At 37.6% G+C, this 22,836-nt stretch overlaps 1 protein-coding gene across 1 annotated transcript in view; it reads right to left on the bottom strand.

Annotated features, from left to right (window-relative positions):
* Nucleotides 1-22,836, bottom strand: part of cdk5rap2 (CDK5 regulatory subunit associated protein 2) — a 49,053-nt gene that overhangs the window by 5,334 nt on the left and 20,883 nt on the right. The window contains exons 26-41 of the mRNA XM_077194376.1: nucleotides 21,217-21,348; nucleotides 20,975-21,084; nucleotides 20,761-20,892; nucleotides 20,186-20,251; nucleotides 19,865-20,040; nucleotides 19,325-19,760; nucleotides 14,743-16,333; nucleotides 13,680-13,784; nucleotides 12,349-12,757; nucleotides 7,973-8,193; nucleotides 7,426-7,486; nucleotides 6,066-6,256; nucleotides 3,776-4,066; nucleotides 1,676-1,801; nucleotides 1,460-1,576; nucleotides 667-793 (exon numbers count right to left, since the gene is read on the bottom strand). Coding sequence (XP_077050491.1) covers nucleotides 667-793; nucleotides 1,460-1,576; nucleotides 1,676-1,801; nucleotides 3,776-4,066; nucleotides 6,066-6,256; nucleotides 7,426-7,486; nucleotides 7,973-8,193; nucleotides 12,349-12,757; nucleotides 13,680-13,784; nucleotides 14,743-16,333; nucleotides 19,325-19,760; nucleotides 19,865-20,040; nucleotides 20,186-20,251; nucleotides 20,761-20,892; nucleotides 20,975-21,084; nucleotides 21,217-21,348 — 4,291 coding nt within the window. The remainder of the gene's footprint in view (nucleotides 1-666; nucleotides 794-1,459; nucleotides 1,577-1,675; nucleotides 1,802-3,775; nucleotides 4,067-6,065; nucleotides 6,257-7,425; nucleotides 7,487-7,972; nucleotides 8,194-12,348; nucleotides 12,758-13,679; nucleotides 13,785-14,742; nucleotides 16,334-19,324; nucleotides 19,761-19,864; nucleotides 20,041-20,185; nucleotides 20,252-20,760; nucleotides 20,893-20,974; nucleotides 21,085-21,216; nucleotides 21,349-22,836) is intronic.

Raw genomic sequence — 22,836 nt, 5'->3', positions numbered from 1 at the left:
GGAATACTACGGACACACAATATTGAAATCATTTCAATTAAATCATATTGTTTATGAGAAAATAATATGAGAAAAAATGGCTAGTTATCATGTATAATTCCTCACTGATTTTTGTTTTTGAAAAAGGAAATAATACATTATCCATCGGCTTTAATATATCGGCCTAATTTTCTTATCAGGTCGATAACGATAACATTAAAAATGAACATATATCGGCCAATACCATTATGGTGGCCAATATATTGTCCATACCTATTAACAACTGAATCCCTCACTTAGCAGCTGAAAAACGCTGTAAAAGGTTTTAAAGATTTAAAATCATTTAAATATTAACTGGCTGTTCGTAGATAAAGATACTCATTTGTAAAGTAAATGGAAACACTGATGTGCAACAAATACAAAATTCAGGGACGGCATAATGAGTGTGTGTGTGTAATATGAAACTCTCATTAGCCAATCACATTTACCTCCTGGATTACAAATAATTGCAATAATTAAAACAACTCATTACACAGGCCCTCTGAGAATGACACATGATACAAACCAAACACATTACATGATACTGGATCTCTCTTTTCTGCGGCTGATCTCTTTTATAGGAAACACACCTAGACATACATATTTTCCTGTAGATGGATGTCCCGTATGAGGCTGTGTGAGTGTTACCTGTACAGGTTGTCCTGTAGTTGAGTTCTCTCTTGTTTTAGTGTTTCACACTCGTTTCTGCTCATTTCCAGTTTAGCAGTTCGTCGGGCCAAAGTTTCCCTCAGGCGATCGTTCTCCTTCTGTTTATCTGTTTAATACACACACACACCTGTGACGACAGCTAAAATAATACATCCAGTAGTAGTTTTAACAGATCAGACATCTGGGTATCTGCAGAGTTTTAAAAATCTCATTTAAGACACTTATGAGACCTGCACAAATAAAAGAATTTCTGTGTGTCCATACGGAACAAAAATCTCAAAGTAAATCACGCATCTCAGATTCTTTTACTCAACCAATACATCTGTGCCTGTTTAAGTATGTGCTAATATATCAGTACATCTAAATTAGAGGTCGATCGATTTAGAATTTTGCTGAAACTATATTAATGCTTTTAAAGAAATGCAATAAAAAGACTATTATCTTATCTTAGTCTTTCCTTCCTATGAAGGGGCAACCCAGAGAGAGACCACATTAGTTTACATTGAATTAAACAACAGAAATAGTTTGTGTTAATACTGAATACAATATTTTATGCATAATGCAAGGACTTTTAATTATAAACAAGCCTAAAATACACCAGGACTCTTGTGCAACTCTTATTTTGAAATGTATACACTTAACTACTTCAAGTTATACCATGCTAATTTTGTTACACCCTTCACAATATTTAAGACTTGTATGGCCTTAAATTTGATGAAATTGAATATAAGGATTTTTCAGGACCCTAAAGGACCCTGTCAGAGTTTGTTACCTCGTGCTCCCTGGTTGAGTTGCTCTTTGAGTGTGTGGTTTTGGGTCAGGAGGAAGTGAAGTTCACTGCTGATGTGACCCTGATCCTCAGAACCAGCGATGAAGATGTTAGTGGCTGCTGATCACACATTTACATATTAAGTGATTTGAAGATATTAGGAGCGTTGCGAGCATCTTTAAACATGCAATTCATTTGTATGAGTTAGTGTGTGTTCACCTGAGTCTTTCTCAGCTTCCTGTAACTTTCTTTCTAACTGTTCTCGGAGTCTTTCATTGGTTCTGATGGTCTCTTCAAGACGCTGACGTAAAGCTCGGATCTCCTGCAGGTGTTCTGCTAACAGATCTACAAGAGAGAGAGAGAAAACACTGCAATAGAGGCCAACTCTGCATCTATGTATTATAATTTAAAAGATTTCTGACTCGCCATAACATAAGCACATTGAAAGGACTCAATAACATTGTCCTAACCAAGATATGAAATATAAAATAATAGTCAGTAAAATCAAACTTATTTATTTGTATCAAATTTGAAACATCAGGCTTTTATGGGTCATATAGTCTAATATAGTGAGAACGCTGAGTTCATACTCGAGGAGGAAAAACACCTCAATTTTATTCAGAGACACAAACTGAGGAAAAACATTAAATTTGGTGCAGATGTTATTTATATGTCCAAAAAATAAGATGAAATTCTAATAACTTATAATGTAAAACAATGAGATCTTTAGAACAATATAATAAACTACTTGCATAAAATGCATGTATATATCAGTTATCACTTTTAATCTCCCAATAAATTGTTTTATGAGTTTTATGATGAAAGCTCTGAAGTTTTTATTGTCGGTGCCAAAACATATAATGCAATGTATTACAATGATGATTGAGAGATGAACCAATAAATGGTTCCCACACCTTGGTTAACTTCAAATTCAAGGACCATCCAAGGACTTTCCAGGTCCAATACCCTCAAATTCGAGGACTTAATGTGGGGACACATTTCAAGTGAGAGCAAGGTTACTACTTCTAACACTTTTATGCGTCAAACACAACTATGCAAAAAAGTTTCTTCTTTTTTGCATTTATTTTTGGCCATACGACAGAGATCTGATATTCTATTCGTCGTATTTCTGTTTTGCATAAAACTGAAGAATATTCAGTACATCCTATATATAGAATTTTTTTTTTATAATAATAAAATAAAATATCAAATAAAATAAAGGTCTTGGAACTGATTATTTCAACATCACAACTTGATCTCATGTTTTCTCATGGTTTATTGTTGAGCGGTCAAGTATTTGAACTTGCAACAGAACACATATTATTATTTTACATTTGATTATTTTATTTATTTCTACATAACTCTTCAGTATATGTTGGCGTGCCTTAAGCAGTCATTCTGAACCAGTAATCATGTTTATGACCATTCTGCAGGGACGTGATCATTTTAAATTATGGCTACATAATTTGACTACATAATCACATAATGACTACATAATTAAATTATGACTCCAGAAGAGATCAGATGTGATCCTACAGTAGTCACATTCAAATCCAAACTCAAAACACATCTGTTTAGTTGTGTATTTACTGAATGAGCACTGTACCACTGTTCGTCCGACTGTTTGCACTGTATTTTATTTTATGTTTTAATCATTCTGATTTCTTTTGGTTATTTCTGTATTTTATCTTTTATTCTAAACTGTTTTAATTATTCTGATTTCTTTTGATTATTTTAATTTCTTCTATGTAAAGCACTTTGAATTACCATTGTGTATGAAATGTGCTATATAAATAAACTTGCCTTGCCTTACATTATTATGTAATTATTTGTCCCATTTTTATTTAAATAATTTAGCACTTTTAAACTTTTTTAAATGCTATAAAGTATGACAGATAGGATCATCATTTATTATCCATATGATTAATATTTATACTAATATAAATTATAATTTATTAATTAATCTGTCTAATAAGGTCTACAAATCTAATAGTTACCTGTCTACCAAGCTCTGAAAATGTATGGGATATTATATTAAGAATGTTAAAAATTTATATTAAAAATGTATGAAATATAAATCAGATGACAGAAGGCATGTAGTAGATTGTGTACAAGGTTTTTCAGCTGTTTTGATCATGTTAGAGGACTTTTGCAATTTGTATATCAAATACGATACAGTAAAACATAAATTAAGTTATACTAACTTACAATGTTTAGTTATACAGTTATGTGGATTTTGGACCAATAAGATCTCATTCTGGGCAGAGTTATTCAGTGTGAGCAACCAAAGGTCAGAAGCAAACACAGAGTGAGCTCTACCTGAGTTGATAGTCTTGCCCGCCGGCATGTTCTGCTGCTGCTGCTCCGGCTGTTTGTCTTCGGTCTGGTTCTGTGGGTTGTGCTCCAGGATGGAGCGTGTGAGGTCTAGTTCACTACGAAGTGTAGCATTCAGCTCCTCGCTGCCTCTCAGCTGCTCCTGCAGACGCTCATTCTCCCACTGTAGCATTCGGACACTCCCCTCTCCATCACCAGCCACGCCCCCTTCATCAGCCACGCCCCCTGGTACCGACGCCATATCTGTAAAAGCATCGCCACTGGTTGCCTTCAGGCCTGCAAGAGACAACAACAAAAAAGTAATTTACAAATGCACACAAGAACAAACAAGATACATAAATTAATTTTAATACAAAAAATGTATTTAATTTATTTAAAATTGTAATTTATTCCTGTGATCAAAGCTGAATTTTCAGCATCATTACTCCAGTCTTCAGTGTCACATGATCCTTCAGAAATCATTCTAATATGCTGATTTGCTCAAGAAACATTTATTATTATTAATGTTTATTGTCTTTTAATTATTGTTGTTGAAAACAGTTGGGATGCTTCATATTTTTGTGGAAACTGTGATACATTTTTTATAAAAGTTAAAATGTTTTTACTGTCACTATTGTACATTTAATTGCTGAATAAAAGTATTAATTTCTGTAAAAAAAAACGTACCCAATCTTTTACTGAAACAAGGTGAAGTACTAAAATTACTAAAGTTAAAATAAAAACAAATAAAATCTTAATAGAAATATTTAGGAATACAATAATGACAAAAGTGAAACCAACAAATAATTAAAATTAAAACCACATTTTTTTAAAATAAAAGTAAACTGAAAACATTAATACATTTTATATTAGTATATTAGTATAATACTAAAAAATTCTGTTACTTATCCCTAACACATAATTCAAGACAACAAGGCATCAGCACCACTTAAATGAAGAACAGGACAGTCAAGAAGAGAGTAACACTTGGTTTTTACCTTCCTCTTTAGTGGCTTTTAGCACCTTCCTCCATCTGCTACGAGAGATGGCATTATGGGCCATAATTTGTTCACTCATGTTCAAAACTGAGCTACTGTTAACCTAGACCTGGTCTCACTATAACACCAGATCTCAGTAGTTGCAATCCAGTAGAAAGTTTAGCACAGCACTGCCACAAATTAGGCTTTTACGAACATGTATACGGGTCTGAATGACAAGTAAGCGTCCCTCAACTCGCCTCAAAGTACATTAGCACTAAACAAACTGCAAAGACGGTATAGTCCATCACGCGTTCACAGAGTACATCTCCAATCTCTCAATCTATTGTGTCCCAGCTGCTGGGAAACCTGAACCAGGCTGTTCTGAAGAGAGATCAGGGGTAACAAACTCCTTCGGTTTGCTAGTGTCATGCTATGAGAGTTAAGTCCATCATCTTGTGCTGATGCCTTTACTAAAGAGCAAAATCTATCGGTTTGCATAATACTAAACACTCAACACACATGCTCAGGGCTCTTAACAGCTCTCAGGAGGGCAGAGGAGAAAACAGTGCATACTGAATAATGCATCTGTAAGGGCCTGTAACGAGACACCAGCCTCAGCTTCATGACTCGAAATCCTTAAACTGACAGGATCGCAGATTAGGGGTGGATGGGATATCAAATTTCTACGATATATTCATCTATATTTTATAAACAATATAGGATGAGGCAACACCGTTTATATCGATATACAGTAGTTTGATATAGCGAATGAGACAGAGTGAGCTGCCGTGCAGAAGGTGCATAATCCAATTTGTCTTGAACAGGAAACATGCTTTATATTAAGGCCTTTGAAGTAAGATATAGTTAACGTGCATAGTTTAATGCCGCTTGCCCTGTCAGATGCTCTGACAGATACTTGTGCTGATTAATGCGTTTTACATTTCACAGGTATATTCTCCATCTGTAAATGTTAGAAATTCTTGCAAATATTTCCATTTTGCTGTCAGAAGTGGACGACCCTTAGTGGACAAGTCTCTGCTAAACTTCACAGTAGAAGTCTTCTCGGCTCCTAAAATCTGTAACCGACCTGAATCAACCTGAATAGCTTCTAACCAGAACCCGACGTGCATAAATAAAAAAACATTTAAACAAAAAACAGACCCAAGAAAGACCTGATAAAATTTGACCCAAGTCCAACCCGTCCCAACAGCATTTAATTTCAAACCCGACTTGACCCGAACGTAAACGGCATTGATGTGTGACTGTAAACAGCCTGCAGCCCCGCAGTCAGTCAGGAATGATCATGTGAGTGTTACCTGTGTGAAGTCTGTTGGGGGTCTGCCTGCACAGAGCAGGGGGGCTGTTGTGGAAGGATGTGGTGCCATCATTGGACAGCCTGTCACTCATCTCGGAGTCTGAGCACTGGTGCATACTCTGAACTTGCAGTCGCATTTGGTGTTGCAGACCTTGAATGAGCCGGTCTTTCTCCTGTAGCTTTGCAGAGAGCCTGTCAGACATACAAATAATTACAGACAGAACGAATCTGTCTAAAAAAAACCCCAGAGGGACACGGCAAAACTAATCACTAAATCAACACAACAATACCACACAAGACAATACAAGGAAATAAGGCTGTAAAAGAGTAAGGCTTAATCCCAAATCCAATACTTTTACTTACTATATATGCATTAACTTTGTGGCATATGGTACACAAGCAAAAATTACCTCAAAATTCACTTCAGTTTCAGGTTAATTTAAAACGTGCTGTTGTAGCTACCAGTCCAAATAACATCATTTAAATTTTTTTTTTTTTAAAATTAACTACCCTTCAAAAGTTTAGGTTTTAATGTTTTTGAAAGATTTAAATAAGTCTCATGCTCACCAAGGTTGCATTTATTTGATCCAAAATCATTTAAAACATTTTATTAGTGTATAAACATTTCATTTTATTAGTTTAAAGTAACTGTTTTCTATGTGAAATATATATATATATATATATATATATATATATATATATATATATATATATATATATATGCGCGTATCTATGCCAAATGGATGCATCTATGCTGAGTAAAAGCATTCGTTTCTTTTGGAAGGTAGTGTAATTTGGGACAGATTAATCAAACACAGTATGACTATTATATGAATCGAAATGAAGTCTAAATCTGGCAGTTCACCACCCAAAGAGAAAATACAGAACAAAATCTTCAATGACTAAGAAAGATTTCATTGCCAAGATCACACACACACTGCACTGCACACGGGTCACAGCAGGCAGCACTCACAGGTCAATGTAATGCTGTGTACTAATGGCAAGATTCTGGTTCTGTCTGCACAAATAAACCATCTGAAGCTGCTGCTGTTCTCTGTCATCCTCTAGCTGAGAGCGCAGGTACTGCAGCTCCTCCCACACACACTCACAACCACTGTCAGGAGGAAGCCAAAGACTACAGCATCAAACACAAGCTGGATTAATGGGTAATAGTTGCTACAGACTCAAGTGAAAACTACAGCGTAACCATATGCATACTTATACAGTTTTCATTTATCATCTATTACATAATCCTTGTGTGTTTGCGCACACTTGTTCTTCTTCTTCCTTGAGATTTTAGTATTTGTTAGATCACAGAGGCCATCGTTCTTAGCATATATAAAGCAGAAAGTTGTTCTCACCTGAGCTTCATTTCTGACTCCGCTCCCTCCTCATTATCCATACCAGGACCTCCTGTAGAAACTAAAGGAAAACAGAAAACGCATATAAAAGTCTTTCAGTTTTAGTTATTTTAGTAAAGTTAAATTAAATGAAAATCAGAAATCCTGCTTTATATTTTAATTTTCTTTTATATTTTCTTTCAGGTTACTACAAGTAGCAAAACTGTATTTTTATTTATTTATTTATTTAAAATAATCCCACAATACACCTGTCTGGAAAACTTGCATATATTTAAAACACTCTCAGATACAGAAAGTACTTTTTGCTGCCATTACTTTATATTTGCTTGTATGTTTCAAAGCTTTATTTAGTCAGTTAATAATTCATAACATACAATTGTTTTTATTATTAATTCATATTTGTTTTAAAAAATAACTTAAAATTATAAGTAATTTAATTTTTTTTTTTTTAAATGTACTTGATATTAAAAGTCAAGATTTGGAATCGGATCATGAAGTGCATAATGATCCCCAACCCTAATTTCTCTGTGTGTTTGTGTATACTTACTCTGCTCTAGTTTCTCCAGCAGGCCCAGACTGCGGTCCAGCTGCTCTCTGAGCTGGAGACCCTGATCAGAGTGCATCTCACTGGGTTGGAGTAACTCCTCTAGAGCCCCTCTGAGCTCCAGCAGCTGTTTACGCTGTTCCACACCCAAACCACGAGACACACGGATCTGTTCCCGCAGCTCACACAACTCCCGGGCCTGAGACTGGACCAGAGAGTCAATTCTGCAGAGAGAGAGACAATTACATTTAACAAATAGGTAACACTTTACAATAAGGTTTCATTTGATAACAATAGTTAAAGGGTAAGTACGGCGTTTTACAAGTAAAGCCCTGTTTTAAGATCGTTTCTGATGAAATCGAACGGTTAAGATTAAAATTTGGACAAATGCTGCTGTCCCGAGAATTTTTTAGGTTTCTGTGGTAGCACCCCCCCACCTACAATGGTTTCATAGGTGCATTGGAACAATCATTCATATAAACGCATTAAACTGGAAAGCATCTTTTGCAGCGATTTTTGCGTGAGCATATCAGTGAACACCCCAGACCACTCGGTGAGTTTCACTTCTGTAAGGACTGGGCTAAGTGGGTGAATCTGAATAACTAAATACATCCTGCTAAAGACCAAAAATCTCTGAATGTAAATTAACCCCCCCCCACACACACACACACACACACACATTCCCCCACCAGTGAAGACCACACTCAGGACAGAGCGTGGTGTCCGATTACAAGACATTTTATGACTGATCGGAATGTCCCAAAGGAAGTGGATTCCAAAGCGAACAGGAACTTCTTTTCTTTAAAAGACATTTAACCAGATATATTCAATGTGTTTTTATGTGTGTCCATTTGCCCATGTCACATTGGAATGACTATGATTTTATCGTAGCTTAAGGTGAATTATAAATACCTTCATTATGCATTTTAAATATAACTGTCTATTCCCATAACTTGTACACATAGTTCTGGACACCTCCAGAATGCTTTCGGTGTGATCAATCAGAATACGTACAGTAATATCCAGTAAAATATAGTTTACTATGTTTTCCATCTTTGGAGTGAAAAGAGACCAAAACTAACATCACTGGTGTTCTTAGAGAACAGCGTTTACGACCCAAAGGAATGTTCACAGAACTGTGGCTCTCTCTGAATTCTAACCAAGGAGGAGAAATGAATCCTGTATCCATATATATATATGCTATTATATATCCACTTGAGAATTGTATGAACATTGTATCTAAGTTCCCTATTTCATGAGTTGCCTTTTTGTGGTTTGGTCTATGTTTCTCGACAACTCTAATGCGATAATGTTTTAAACTTTGCCAAATAATGTTTAACCAAATCCATTTGTGGCAAGTTTGGTCTCGATAAACTCCAATCTTCATTCCCCATTTGTTAATTGACATTACATTTTGCTAAACTTTGTGACACATTAGTATTATAAGAATTGTGAAGGTTCCTCTCTTAAACACCCAATGAAACTAGAGATTTAAATGACACAAAGGGTCATAAAATATCCCTCCAAAGGGACAGCTCCTGATTGGACCCTCTTCCAAAAGAGGGCGGAAACGTCAGGTCTTCAAAAGGACTGAATACCAGTTTATCCCTCTCTTTTCTTGTCCTCGTTGTCATAATGTAACGTCTCGCCTCCGGGCGAGCTCTTCGCCTTTCTTTTATTTGTTTCTAGTTTAGTTTGTGTTTTTCAGTCTTAGATAAGTCTCCGTGTTTAATTCCAATCGACGAGTGAAAAGAACACCGCGTGACATATCTCTTCAGCAAATCCATCTACAAGGGACCTTTAAACGAGCGCGCGCTCGTTTTGAAGGAGAAACACGCGCACGTGACCACGTGGCGAGAGACGCACACACGCTTCTTCACCAGCCATGCAAAGATGTGACGTTAACTCTGCGTGATTTCCCCGTAGAGATCTTTATTTCTTTTCTTTGTTAGTCAAAGTTTTGTTTTCCGTAGTCGACTCTGTTCACTTCCACAAAGTGAAACGAACTTAGCCGAACTATTTTCCTTTGGTAATGTTACCCCAAAGACTTGGAAACTCCGTTCAACACGCGCGCCAAGCAGCACCCAGTGACGCTTCCTAAAGGACTCCGCTCACACACGCGCAGGAATGCCGCGACACAGAGAGACCCAGAAACTTAAGTATATCTCTTAATAGAGCTTCTAAGAGGCATTAAGATGATGTTTTCGTGTTGTTACAGACAGGTGACTGTCAGGGTGAATGTTGCCAATGCTCTCTCTCTCTCTCTCCCTCTCCCCCTCTCTCTCTCTCACACGTGTTTCCATTGTCCACACTCTATGCATTTCTCGTTCATCGATGCCTTATCGTGTTTTGTTGTTTATTATGTTTGTAAATACATATATCCCATGTAACCGTAGTAAATACATAAGTAGTTCTGCCTTATCAAATTCATTATATTCATTTGATTGATGTACTGCCTTTTTGCTCATTTTCAAGTCCCTTAAGTGTCAAAAGATCTTATAGCAACAAGCTTACAAATTAAAGATACTTTAAAGAGTATGTGTTTATAGGGCAGGAAACCCAATTCTTGTGGCCACAGAATTGCTTTTCCTGAAATCCTATAAAGTAAGATGATATTGTGGATTCCCACAAATATTAGTCTGACAATTGAGCTAATTAATTTAGCCTGTTTTGTAAGACGTGGTCCGTGTAGTTAATTGCAATCAACTTGTGGTTAAGTGCAAGGATACACAGACATGCATGCAGGTAAAATGACATATCATCCCTTATCGGGAGTTTTATTAACATGTAAGACTGATCTAATCCAAACATGTATGAATAATTATTAATTATGATATGCAAATTCCCCACGGATTAGATCCGCCCCTGAGTCTTTACACGTCTTTGTAAACTAAAGTTTAATGCGTTTATATGAATGATTGTTCCAATGCACCTATGAAACCATTGTATAGGTGGGGGGGTGCTAACACAAAAACCTAAAATTCTCGGGACAGCAGCATGTGTCCAAATTTTAATCTTAACCGTTCGATTTCATCAGAAATGATCTTAAAACAGGACTTTACTTGTAAAACGCCGAACTTACCCTTTAACTATATGAGTTAACATGACTTAAGAATGAAAAATATTTCTTAAGGATTTATTAAACTCAGTAAATTGCTACATTTATTCATATATTATTAAAATAAAAAAATGTATCTGTTCATATTATTTAATGGAACTGAGCTAACATGAACTAGTTAATAAAAATAAAAATATTAATTATTAATGTTAACAAAGATTAAAAAAAAAATACTGTAACAAATGTATTGCTCATTGTTAGTTAAAGGCATTGTTCACCCAAAAATGAAAATTCTGTCATCATTTACTCTTTCATGTCGTTTTAACCAATAAAAAATACGAATTAAGATATTTTTAATGAAACCTGAGAAGTTTCTTTTCCTTCATTAAAGGTCCAGGTAAACAACCATGGAAGATATAAAAAGGTCATAAAGAAGGCATCATAAAATTAATTAAAGGTGCTCTAAGCGATGTCGGGTGACATCACTTCTTGTCGATGTTTAAAGTATTGTCAAACAAAACGGAGGCTAGCTGGACCCTCCCTCCTCCTCATCCGCGCACTAACCCCCCAAAACCTTCGTGTTGGTTATTGGCTGGAACAGTTTATGTTTCGTGGTGCGGGTAAGCACAGTTTGTTTTTGTTGCCGTTTGTGGAGCCTGGGGTGTCTGCAGAGACCACGTTTTTTTACAGTGTGTTCAGGGGACAGGCAGCTAGCGGATAGTGAGGAGATGTTTGCTGTATGTGACCAAAAATGTTTTGGCCTAAAAAACACGTGACATCGCTTAGAGCACCTTTAATATGAATCAAGCGGTTTAAACCAAGTCTGGAGAGGAGAAACAATTGCTTCATATAATGAACAGTTTTAATTTAGCCTTTTATTTACTTCTAAACAATGATCGACACATTTCATGCACATTGTAAACACGGAAGCTTGTACCTGCCATATGTGCTTCGCTCTATGTATGCGTGTTTATATGGGCATAAAAACCTAAATTAAATCTGTTCATCAGATCAATTGTATCTCTTCAGAAGAATTCAAATAGATTCATGATACAATGTCTTTATGACCTTTTTGGATCTTCTATGTATTGGTTAATTAGACATTCAATGGAGGATTTGAAAATTTGTGTTTCAAAGATTAACCAAAGTCTTATGGGCTGGAACAACACAAGGTTGAGTAAATTATAGTGTACAATTTTCATTTTTGAGTGAAATATCCCTTTAAAGTAAGTTAATGCATTAACTAAAGGGGTCATATTGTAAAGTGGTACCAATAAATAAATAAACCACAAGATGAAGAATCAATCCTGATGAAGGTTACCTGGACGGAGAGCCTGGTTGGCTGGCTCTGTTCAGGCTTCTCTCTTTCTCCAGCTCAGTGTTCAGTTGGGTGATTTGAGCCTTCATAGTCTTCGTATCCTCATCTTCTTCACCTGCTGTGGGGTCAGGGGTCAAACTCAGGAGCTCAGATGACAAAGACTTCTTCCGCAGCTGTCTCTGGAGGTGCTGGATGACTTTGTGTTGTCGTTCGATCTGTGACCGGAGCTGCTGGATGTGCATGGTGGGGTCGGCATGATAGTCGGCGGGTCGGGGGGAGCTCAGGCCAGGAGAACTGGGATACGAGGGGCTGGATGCGGTAATGTCAGGAGAAAATCGGTCCCGAGTGCCCGTGAGGACAGGAGACAGAGTCCTGTCCTGTCCAGAAACCAACCGCAAAACACCGTCCACATCTGATAGTGACATCAAAAACACAAAGGACAAAGAAAACACACACACAAAGACTTACATTAATAACAGTAAGAACTATGCTGGAAGGAGATTGCAGTTCTCAGTGAAAGACGCCATATTAGTTATATTATTAAAAATGGGATAAGTAACATGGTTTGGTCATGCAGCGGAAGTGATGCAAACCTTCTGCAAACCATGTTAAAGAACACACATACATGCTGACAAACATATAACCAAGGTTTAAAGAAAAGTGCACCAAAAAAAAAAATATTCTGCCAGTTTACTCACCCTCATGACATTTACCCGTAGGAAAAAACAGCACTCATTCTGCTAAATGCGCGTGTTACACGGAGTAAAGAAAGTCATGGTTTTGTACGATAATAGAAGTGAGTAAATAATGGGAAACACTTTACAATGAGGTCCCATTAGTTAATGCATTAACCTACAATGACCAATATATCTGTTGCAGTTTTTAATAATCTTTGTTAACTTTAGTAAAAATACAACTTACATTAAAATTTCATGTTTTCTCAGGTCCATTAAATAATATTTACAGATACATCTTTTTATTTTAATAATCTATTAGAAAATGACTGAATGTTGAAATCAACATTCAGATTAATAAATGGTTTTGAGGTATTTTTCATTGTTAGTTCATGTTAACTAATGCAGTTGACTAACTGAACCTTATTTTAAAGTGTTAGCAAATATATTATAACCAAAATTTATATTAGTTTCAGTTTTGGGTGAACCACCGGTTTACATCATCTCTAAACGTGATCACCATTGTTTATAATGAGCATGCAGTCAGTAACAGTTTGCAAACCATGGATTATCAATAGAGATAAGAGATTCTGAAATTGCCTTTCCAAGCAGAAACCCTGACATGCAGTCTTATTAAAACAAAGTGTTTTCCCCGTCTACCTGTGCTACTGCCCTCCACCTCCGTCTCACTCCTTCCACTTGTTTCGTACCCGAGGTCCTGTGCCTCCACCTGCACCCCTTTATCATCCCGTTCACCAGGGGGCGCTAGAGCACACAGGCAGGGTTGAGAACAGCAGTCCCCGGACAGACAAACACGCAATATTTTCCTGTAGCATGCATTAACCCTATAATGCCTGCGGTATCATATTTGATATGCTAATTTCTAAGGCCTCAGCATTATCAAAACTTAGCTTAACTGTTGTACACAATGTTCTGTCTTCTGATTGATAGTTTATACTTTTTAGCAAGTAAAAGGCCTTTTAGTATAATTGTAAAAACCTTCAGGTTGTGGTCCTTTTGGTGTGAAATCTTTCACAATTTTTAAGAAATAAATGTAAGAAAAACTTTTATATTGTTCGTAATATTTCAAGATGAACACTTGCTGGACTGAAGCAACTTTTTTTTTTTTTTTTTTTTTAAATCATGTTAAAATGCAAGCATCAAATATGATCAATCAGGCTTTTGAGGAACGTTTATTTTTTTCATCTCTCAATCATCATTGTATTGCATTGCACTGCATGTTTTGCAACATACAATTAGAACTTCTGAGCTTTCATCATAAAAAATATCATCTTACTAAGATATTACTTGGAGATTTAGTTACAACTGATATTTATATGCATTTTAAGTACTCTGTTATACTATTAATAAAGATCTAATTGATTTACATTTTTGTCCATATAAATTCGAGATTCCATATTGATTCCAGATTCTGGTCTGCGTTCTGTCTGATGTTAGTTTTCTGTTTTGTTCCAGTGGTTGGTCTCAGCCTAGCATCAGTAGCTGTACAAATTGGCTATTTTTGCTCAGTTTGGGCCACTGAATAAAATGTAGGTGTTCTTTTTCCTGACAATGAGCTCCATATTCTCACTATACTTTATGTATAAACCATAAAAGCCTGATGTATCAAATTTGATATTCAAAAAAATTGTGAAACAAATTGTAAAACATTTTTTTAAACAACCTTTTCAGCATCTTTTATGTTAAACTGTGTTATTCTCACCTTTGTGCTGATCAGATTGTTTGTCCTTGTTAGAGCTGTGCAAAGCGATGATCGACTGAGCAATCGCCAGTTTCTCCTCTAATTTCCGGCATGCCCTCTGCCTCTCTTTTAGGGCCTTCTGCAAACTTTCGACATGACCGTTCCTCTCCAGACTTTCATTTCCAGGTGCATCTCCACCTCCTAAACTTTTGCCACACCCACTAAGCTCTTTCTCGAGTTTGGTTGTTTTCTGAGCATGCTCAGTATGAATCTGAAGAAGCATCAAGAGGTTCTTAGGAAGATTCTGGTGTGAAGAGACGGATTCCAGAACATTCTGTTGCTGTAATGATTTGGAGCTCTCCAGGTTCTGAATGGGCGTTCTCGTCTTTTGTTGGCGTTTCCCAGTGCAGGCTGGGTCATCCAGAGACTCTCTCTCCAGCAGAGCACGCTGAAGCCTCTCCAGCCATTGCTGCAACTCTGAACCGGATAAGTTCTCCACATTAGACTGATTCGGTTTCGAACAAACGTCTGCAAGAGACTGGACCGCGCCTTCAGCAGCTTTAATGCATTCACATAGACAGTCAGTCAACTGTTGCTTTTGCCATGAGGGAACCATTCCTTCCTGCGATCCGGGAGTGTAATTCCCCTCCAGACTTTCAGGTGTGCTGTTGCGCATGGCAGAGATAGTTGCACTCAACTTTTTAACAGCTGCTTCTGAAGTCCAGAGCTTCTCCTGCAGCTCTGCATTCGACTTGCACTGCTGCAACAGTGACTCCTGCATTGTGTCCACTTGTCGTCGTAAGTCAGAATCAGGTCCGGATGTCGGACAAACCTCTGGGTTTTGAGGGACTCTTGAACTGTCGTCACTATGCTGAGAAGTTCTGACCTGTCGAATCAAGTCCTCCAGCCTCTCACAAAGAATCTTTGGATCTCCTTGCCCAGGGATTTGGTCTAATTGGCTGCTTGTTGTGTCTACATTTCGGAGTGATGCGATGGCAGACTCCGCTGTGTTTAGGCAGTCCAAGAGCTGAGCATTGAGTCGGTCTTTCTCCTCAACAGCCTTCTGAAGGTCTGCACAGTGACGCTGCAACGATACATCTCCTGTTTGACCGATTCCACACTCAGAGTCCAGGCTGCAAGCAGTCAGGTACGCAATAGTGGACTCTGCTGCTTGCAGGGCTCCCAGGTACTCTCGGTTGAGCTTGTCCTTCTCCTGTAGCTCCGCCTGTAGCTCGTCCCATTCCTGGACTTGTTGCCTCAGGCGGGAGATTAGCTCCTCTTTCTCCTGGCATTCTTGATTCAGCAACTCTAACTGCGCCATGAGCTCGGATTCCAGATTCTGGTCTGCGTTCTGTCTGATGTTAGTTTTCTGTTTTGTTCCTGTGGTTGGACTCAGCCTAGCATCGTCAAAATGGTCTAATTCGAGGTGTCCGTGCTGAGCTGAGCTCAAAGACATCTTGCTGTCAGTGCTGTAATCAGACTCCTCTGCACCAGTCAGGTCTTTGCTCCTGGGGCAAACGCGGTCTGAAATCACCTCACTCAGATCCTCAGAACTCTGCCCGGAACTCCTACTGGGATTCACAGGTACTGGTAGCCGAGATTTTACATTCGCCTGAAACAAATAACATTATTTTACTGATACTTTGGAAAAGACAAAGAAGCAGTGAAATCAGGTAGAGCCCGACCGATATATCGGCGGGCCGATATTATCGGCCGATTTTAGGCATTTTCCTAACTATCGGTATCGGCATTTATAATGGCCGATAAATGAATATTTTAAAAAATGCGGTGATTCATGTAAGGGTAAGGGTGGCGCTGCCAATAAAGCACCTAAAAGCTGTCACAAGAACTGGCAAAAATAATGATTATGAATACAACAAATATAGCAAGGAGACATTTTAATTGTTTATTAATAAACAAGTGTTTTCAGTCAGTGTCAGCCAAAGATGAAGTTGACGATGCTGACTCGCGATCTTCAGTGAGCGCGCGCCAGAGAGAAATGCACATTTCATACGATTACATGAGTCTGTCTGTCTTTCGTTTTGAATTGTTCTGTTTAAAAGTAGACATTTCAATATAGATATATTTCAATTCTCAGGTCTATACGCTGAGTTTCGGTTCATGAGACGAGCTCCAGTTCACCCGCAGGCGCCTCCGTGTCGAGATTATCTATCGTCTGCTAAATTTACTTCTTATAAATTAAATCCAGGCAAATGGCTGATGAAACATTGATTAAAATTAAGATACAATTAATACAAAACGAAATTCACTTTGAAACGAAAGGTTTTGTGCTTTCTGTTTGATGTCTATGTGAACGTTTCAAAGCATTAGTGCCGCTTTCAGAGCGCTCACGTCCGTAGTGCTGAACTGTCGCGTCTGTAACATTGTTTTTTCCTCATAAATGCAAACACGAAAAATAGGGATGCACCGATACCGATACCAGTATCGGTATCGGGCCCGATACCAAGCTCATGTACTTGTACTCGTACTCGTAAAAATACCCCGATACCAAAGACCGATACCTCACGTATATCCTCAGCTTATATTTCTTAATCCTTATAAACACTCTTCCTGCAGTTATAGTGTTGCTAGATTTAATAGTACACTCTAATATTTCACTTTACACTTTCGGCTGTGATTACATTGTTACTCAGTGTTATGTTAAACATTTGTTCTGTGATTTCTTTGGCACTTTATGACAAATTTGATTGTCTTGTTGTCTGTGATTTCTTTAGCATTTTGACAACTTTGTGACAGGCAGGTAAAATTTACATTCATTATGTCCTTGGTTTTGCCCTTTGGAGGTTATTGGACTCTGTGAAATTTGGGCTTTGAAAATTTGTGATAAGCACAATAAGAATGAATTATTTTTTTAAGTTTATTTAAGTTGTTGAAAATAAAGATGCTGATATGTTCATTAGTCTCATTGTGTTGTTCTTAGAAAATTGCCACATAAAACGAGAACCCCCCAGTACAACAGGCATCGGTATCGGTATCGGCGAGTACCAGGAAAAAAATATCGGTACTCGTACTCGACCCTTAAAAAGTGGTATCGGTGCATCCCTAACGAAAAATAAAATAAAATGAATATTTTATGTAGCCTGTGGAGACTGAGAGCCAACCCTTCTTCATCCGGTGGGTAGTAGCCTACTTGTGATTTTCGCAGTGTAATTCACAGAATTGATTTCTCTGCTACAAGCCTCTGTCACGTATTGTGTGAGCTTGTGACTATTGCAAGCGCGCAGCTGAGAAGTCCTGATTATATTGTCTGCTATATTTAGGCCTTCTTCTTATTTATTAAGGCAATTGGTTGATGAAACATTGATTAAAATGCGTGGCGCGAGCGATCTCCGACAGTAAACTGATTCTGCTTTGTCTAGGGTAAACAGCTGTTGCGACGCGAGCAGTAACGGCCGCGTCCGGTGTAGACACCATGTTAAAGCTCATTCTGCCTGATAACGCTACGTTACAACATCAAGTAATATTCCAAAAATTTATATAATTATAACACTTTATATAGGGCCATTTTGCATTAAGAGTAGCCTAGTTTCACGTTTAGTACATTTTGCTTACTAATTATTTAAAATAGTATAAAAGTACTGTACATATGTAATTAAAAACGTTTTCATTATGATATTATTCATTTTACTTTAGTAAAAAGATCTGAGTTCTTCCTCCACTGGTAGAGATTAGAGGAATTAAGAGTAAAAATAGAAGATAATAAGGTTTTGTCAGTGACACTTTTTATATATTTATTGATACAAGTTAAAAGATTAAATTAAAAGACAAAGTCGTCGTTAGTGAAGATCATGCAACAGTATTTATAATATAATATAATATAATATAACATGCAATGCAAACTAGTTTGGTTACAGCTCAGCTGTATAATTCTCATTCTATCATTCCCCCTGCCTCCATTACATATCTGTGTCACACAAGTGTTTGATTACCACATTTGAGTGATCATTGCAAAACGTGTTTATAAAATATATTTATTCTGTTTATAGCTACTGTGTAAAGTACCCATCAAAAGTTTGTACACACCAATAGGAAAGTGTCCAAACTTTTGACTGGTATACTGTACTATAATACACATAAATAATATTGCTACTGTATTATAATATACACATAAATAATATCGGCCGATATATCGGTATCGGGCTTTTTTTACTCCCTAATATCGGTATCGGCATCGGCCCCCAAAAATCCATATCGGTCGGGCTCTAAAATCAGGTTTTGATGCATCTCCACACTAGCAATAAGAAATGGGTAGAAAGGGGCGTACTTCATGTAGTACGCCACACTTTATCTAGTGTGCTGTACAAGATAAAGCTTAGGGCTGGTAATTGGAAGGTTGCTTGTTCCATCCCTGCAAGCAATGAGCCATCACTATTTTCTTTTTGACTTCAAGTTGCTCCAGTGGGCTTGTCCATTTTCACTCTCAGTATTGATTCGAAGCATTATAAATAGATTCTTATGAACATTCAGGCAGAATTGCTTCTTGCCGGGTTTGAACCTACAACCTTTTTGGTTACCAACAATTATACCACACATTCCCCCTTATTCCAGCAGCATAAGTGTAAGTTGTTTGATTGATACTCACTGAATGTCTGGCCACGTGCTGCTTCTGATTCTTGTTGGGTTTGATGCTTTGGCCCTGCTTTCTTTTTTCTTCTTTCTCCATTTCTTTCCTTTCTCTTTGTTTGTTCTCTTTCTCCAGTGTGCTGGCACGTCTCTGAGAATCTTTACGGTCTGTTTGCTTCCTTTCCATGTTGCTTGCCATGCTGACCATAATCTCAGGGTAGAATTGACTTCCAGCATCAGAGGCAGAGTTTCGCTGCAGCTGCTCTTTTAGCATTCGAATGATCTTTTGGTGACCTCTGGCTTCTGAGCGAAGCACTTTCACAGTTTGGTGCAAGTCTCCATGGCTATCGCTTTCTCCAGAACTCTCTGCGCTTTCTTTGGACTCAGTGGCGTTTTCCTCCTTCAAAAGTCCACGGAGTTCAGACGCTTCTGAGCGGAGTTTGGCCACTTGCTCCCTACAGATTTCAGCAGATAAGATAAGAGTTTGATGGGTTTTTAAAGTTTTGATTTGATATAAAATCAAAGCTACTGTGTGAATACCTAGTTAGCCTGAACATACCTGAGTTGAGAGACTGTCTCCGCCTCACAGTTTTCGAGAAGCATTTGTAATTCTGCTGTTTCAGATTCGTCCATGAGGAATCTGGACATGGGTGGTACTGCACCTTGCCCTCTCGGTGATTGCTGATTACTTTCACTGGAATCTTCTGGAGAACGATCTCCCTCATCACATCTCTCCTTAGAGATCAACAACACACGGGACAACATTAAATACAAAAACAAGACCCCTGGGAGGTTTCCAGATGAGTGCTAAAGTAAAATTCAGAGCTGAAGATCAACATAACAGTAGATTAATACAAAACTGACTGATTCTGTCTCTTACCTTCATGTTTGGAGGCATTGGTGTTGCATCATCTTTAGCGGTAGGTGGCTGCTCTCTCTGTGGTTGCTACAGTAATGGGATGTTTGGTGAAACATGACTTAACACAAAATGCCATAATGGAACAGAATAGAAAGAAATCACACAGTAACGGTAGGATGGGTGGCTGCAGGTGATCATGGGTAAGAAAATAAGCCAGAAAGACAGAGAGAGGAGATAACAGGGGTTAGCGGGGACGGAAGAGAGAGACAAAAGAGAGACAGAGAGAGAGAAAGAGGAAAAAGAGAGAACTAGAGGGAGAAAAAACTACCGCAGACACATGCATAAACACTTATTTAGCAGACAAACACGTTACAGACACAAACTTCTATAGAAAGCCTAACCTACAGCTTACTAATGTTAGTAAATACAAACTCATCTACAGACATGAGCTCAATAGTAAACGGAACACGAAAGCACAAAATCAGAAGATTCCTGCTTTCACAATGGCATAAAAACAAATTTCAGCTTTGCACAAACATATTCCAAATAACATTACGAAACAATTACCGGAAAAAGCATTTCTATGACTTTAATACCTTGGTAGGTGTTGAGAGGTTGATGAGGTCTGGTTCTTTCTGAGAGTCTCTTGGATCGTTACCCTTAATGTCATTCTCCATCAGTACCACCCTCTTCTGTAGTTCAGCATTTACTGCCTGGAGCTCTAAGACCTGAAAGTGAGAGTAAAATGTACATTTAAATAATCATCAAACTTTGTTTGACAAAAATAGTACTTTGTGGTTAAGCACCCACCTTTATTCTGAGTTGTTCTACAGTCAAGTGCTGGAGCTCCTCCTCTGGCCCCTCCTCCAGACATATACTCATATAGGATGTCTGCTCACCAATCAAACTCAGCGTGTCCACTAAAATCATCAGATTAATTAATAGAATATAGTCAAATAACCATGAGTTCTAAGGCATAATACTCAGTAATGAACTAACATAACTCATTTAATCAAGTAATGGGCAAATTATATAAATGGGTATATACGTACCAGAATCGTTGGCCTGTCCAACCCCTCCTCCTCGGTTCTGGATCTGCCCTAGTCGTGCTTGAAGAGAAGTGTTCCAGCGCTGAGCTTCCTCCAGTGCGTCACGCATGCTCTCTAATTCTGAAGGGTTTGAACCTGCACACACATATATACACATTGAGTTAGTGGCATTGCAAACACTATATATTTCGTGAAAACCTGCACACACGTATATACACATTCAGCTAGTGGCATTGTAAACACTATATATTTCATGAATGCATGTGCATCAACCTAAAATTTACAATATCAAAAAACAACAACATGAACTTTGTTCTTTGTATTATTTTTTTGGCCTTTGTATTATTTATAGGACAGCTGAGAAAACAAAACAAGATATTATGAGGAGAATGGGAGTGTGTATAATCAGGATATGACAAACCGAATTTGTGCTATAGCATATTATTTGCACTAATCATGGCTCTGATATTCTCTGCAGATTCATTTTTGGTTTAGTTTTCAGGTACAGAAATAAAGAAATCTATTCTTCATTGTATAAATTAAACATACAATAATCCATACTAAAATAAAAAAAGTTAAGTCAAGAGAGACCATTAAAACAGACAGCAGCGAAGCAGGGATGGCTGTTGTCATTTTTAGTTGCATTGATACTGTTACACAAGCGTTTTATTTCTCAACTGTTTGTGTTAATTAAAGACATAACAGACTATGTTCACAAGGATACTCGCCAAGATGGGGATTTTTATATAATTTTGTGTGAATTAGAAGTAGTGAAAAAAAAACGTTCACAATGGCACCGGGCGGTTCTTATTGTTGAGCCCTGCTGTATTTTGTATATTTTGTTTTAGCAAGTATTTAATTATTTAAACCAGACTGGATTATGCAACAGACATTATACAACTCAGTGCCTTCACGCAGTTAATTAATAAACCATTGGTTTGTTATATCGGCCTTTTTCATGCTACTTTGCCGATAAATAGGTGCATCTCGACTTCCAAGCATACAAACTACAATTTGAGTAGTGAGCCACAGTGAGACCTGGACTGGGAGGAAATTAATCAGGTGCATTTGTTTCAGTTTTGTGAGTGTGTGCAGAGAGATGACTGGCAAATAGAATAAAACAAATTCATTTTGGATCAAATTCAAAATTATGTAGTGGGAATTAATGAGTTAATGGGATATTTAACCCAAAAATGAAAATTCTGTCATCATTTACTCACCCTCATGTTGTTCCAAACCTGTATGAATTTCTTTCTTCTGCTGAACACAAAAGAAGATATTTTGAAAAATGTCAGTAGCCAAACAGTTGATGGGCCCCATTGACTTCACAGGTTTGGTTACTGACATTTTTCTAAATATCTTCTTTTGTGTGGGTGAACTTTTGGGTTTTTGAGTAAACTATCCCTTTAAATTATCAAATAAAGATTTTCCCTGATACACTCGCATACAAAATCTAATACTGTAGGTGTATATATTTTTTAATTCCCTTGATGGTTAGAGAGAGCATCGCAATGGCAACTATCCCACAAGGCAGATGGACAGAAGAGGATTATGGGTAAACAGAGCAGAAACACAGACCAGGGCATTAAGGTTTTTTTACCAGCATTCAGTGCCATTTAACAC

Source organism: Siphateles boraxobius, unplaced genomic scaffold (genome assembly GCF_051911475.1).
Source record: "Siphateles boraxobius isolate OS27281-9 unplaced genomic scaffold, OSU_SipBor_1 11, whole genome shotgun sequence".
Taxonomy (NCBI): domain Eukaryota; kingdom Metazoa; phylum Chordata; class Actinopteri; order Cypriniformes; family Leuciscidae; genus Siphateles; species Siphateles boraxobius.
This window is presented reverse-complemented; position numbering and strand designations above follow the sequence as displayed.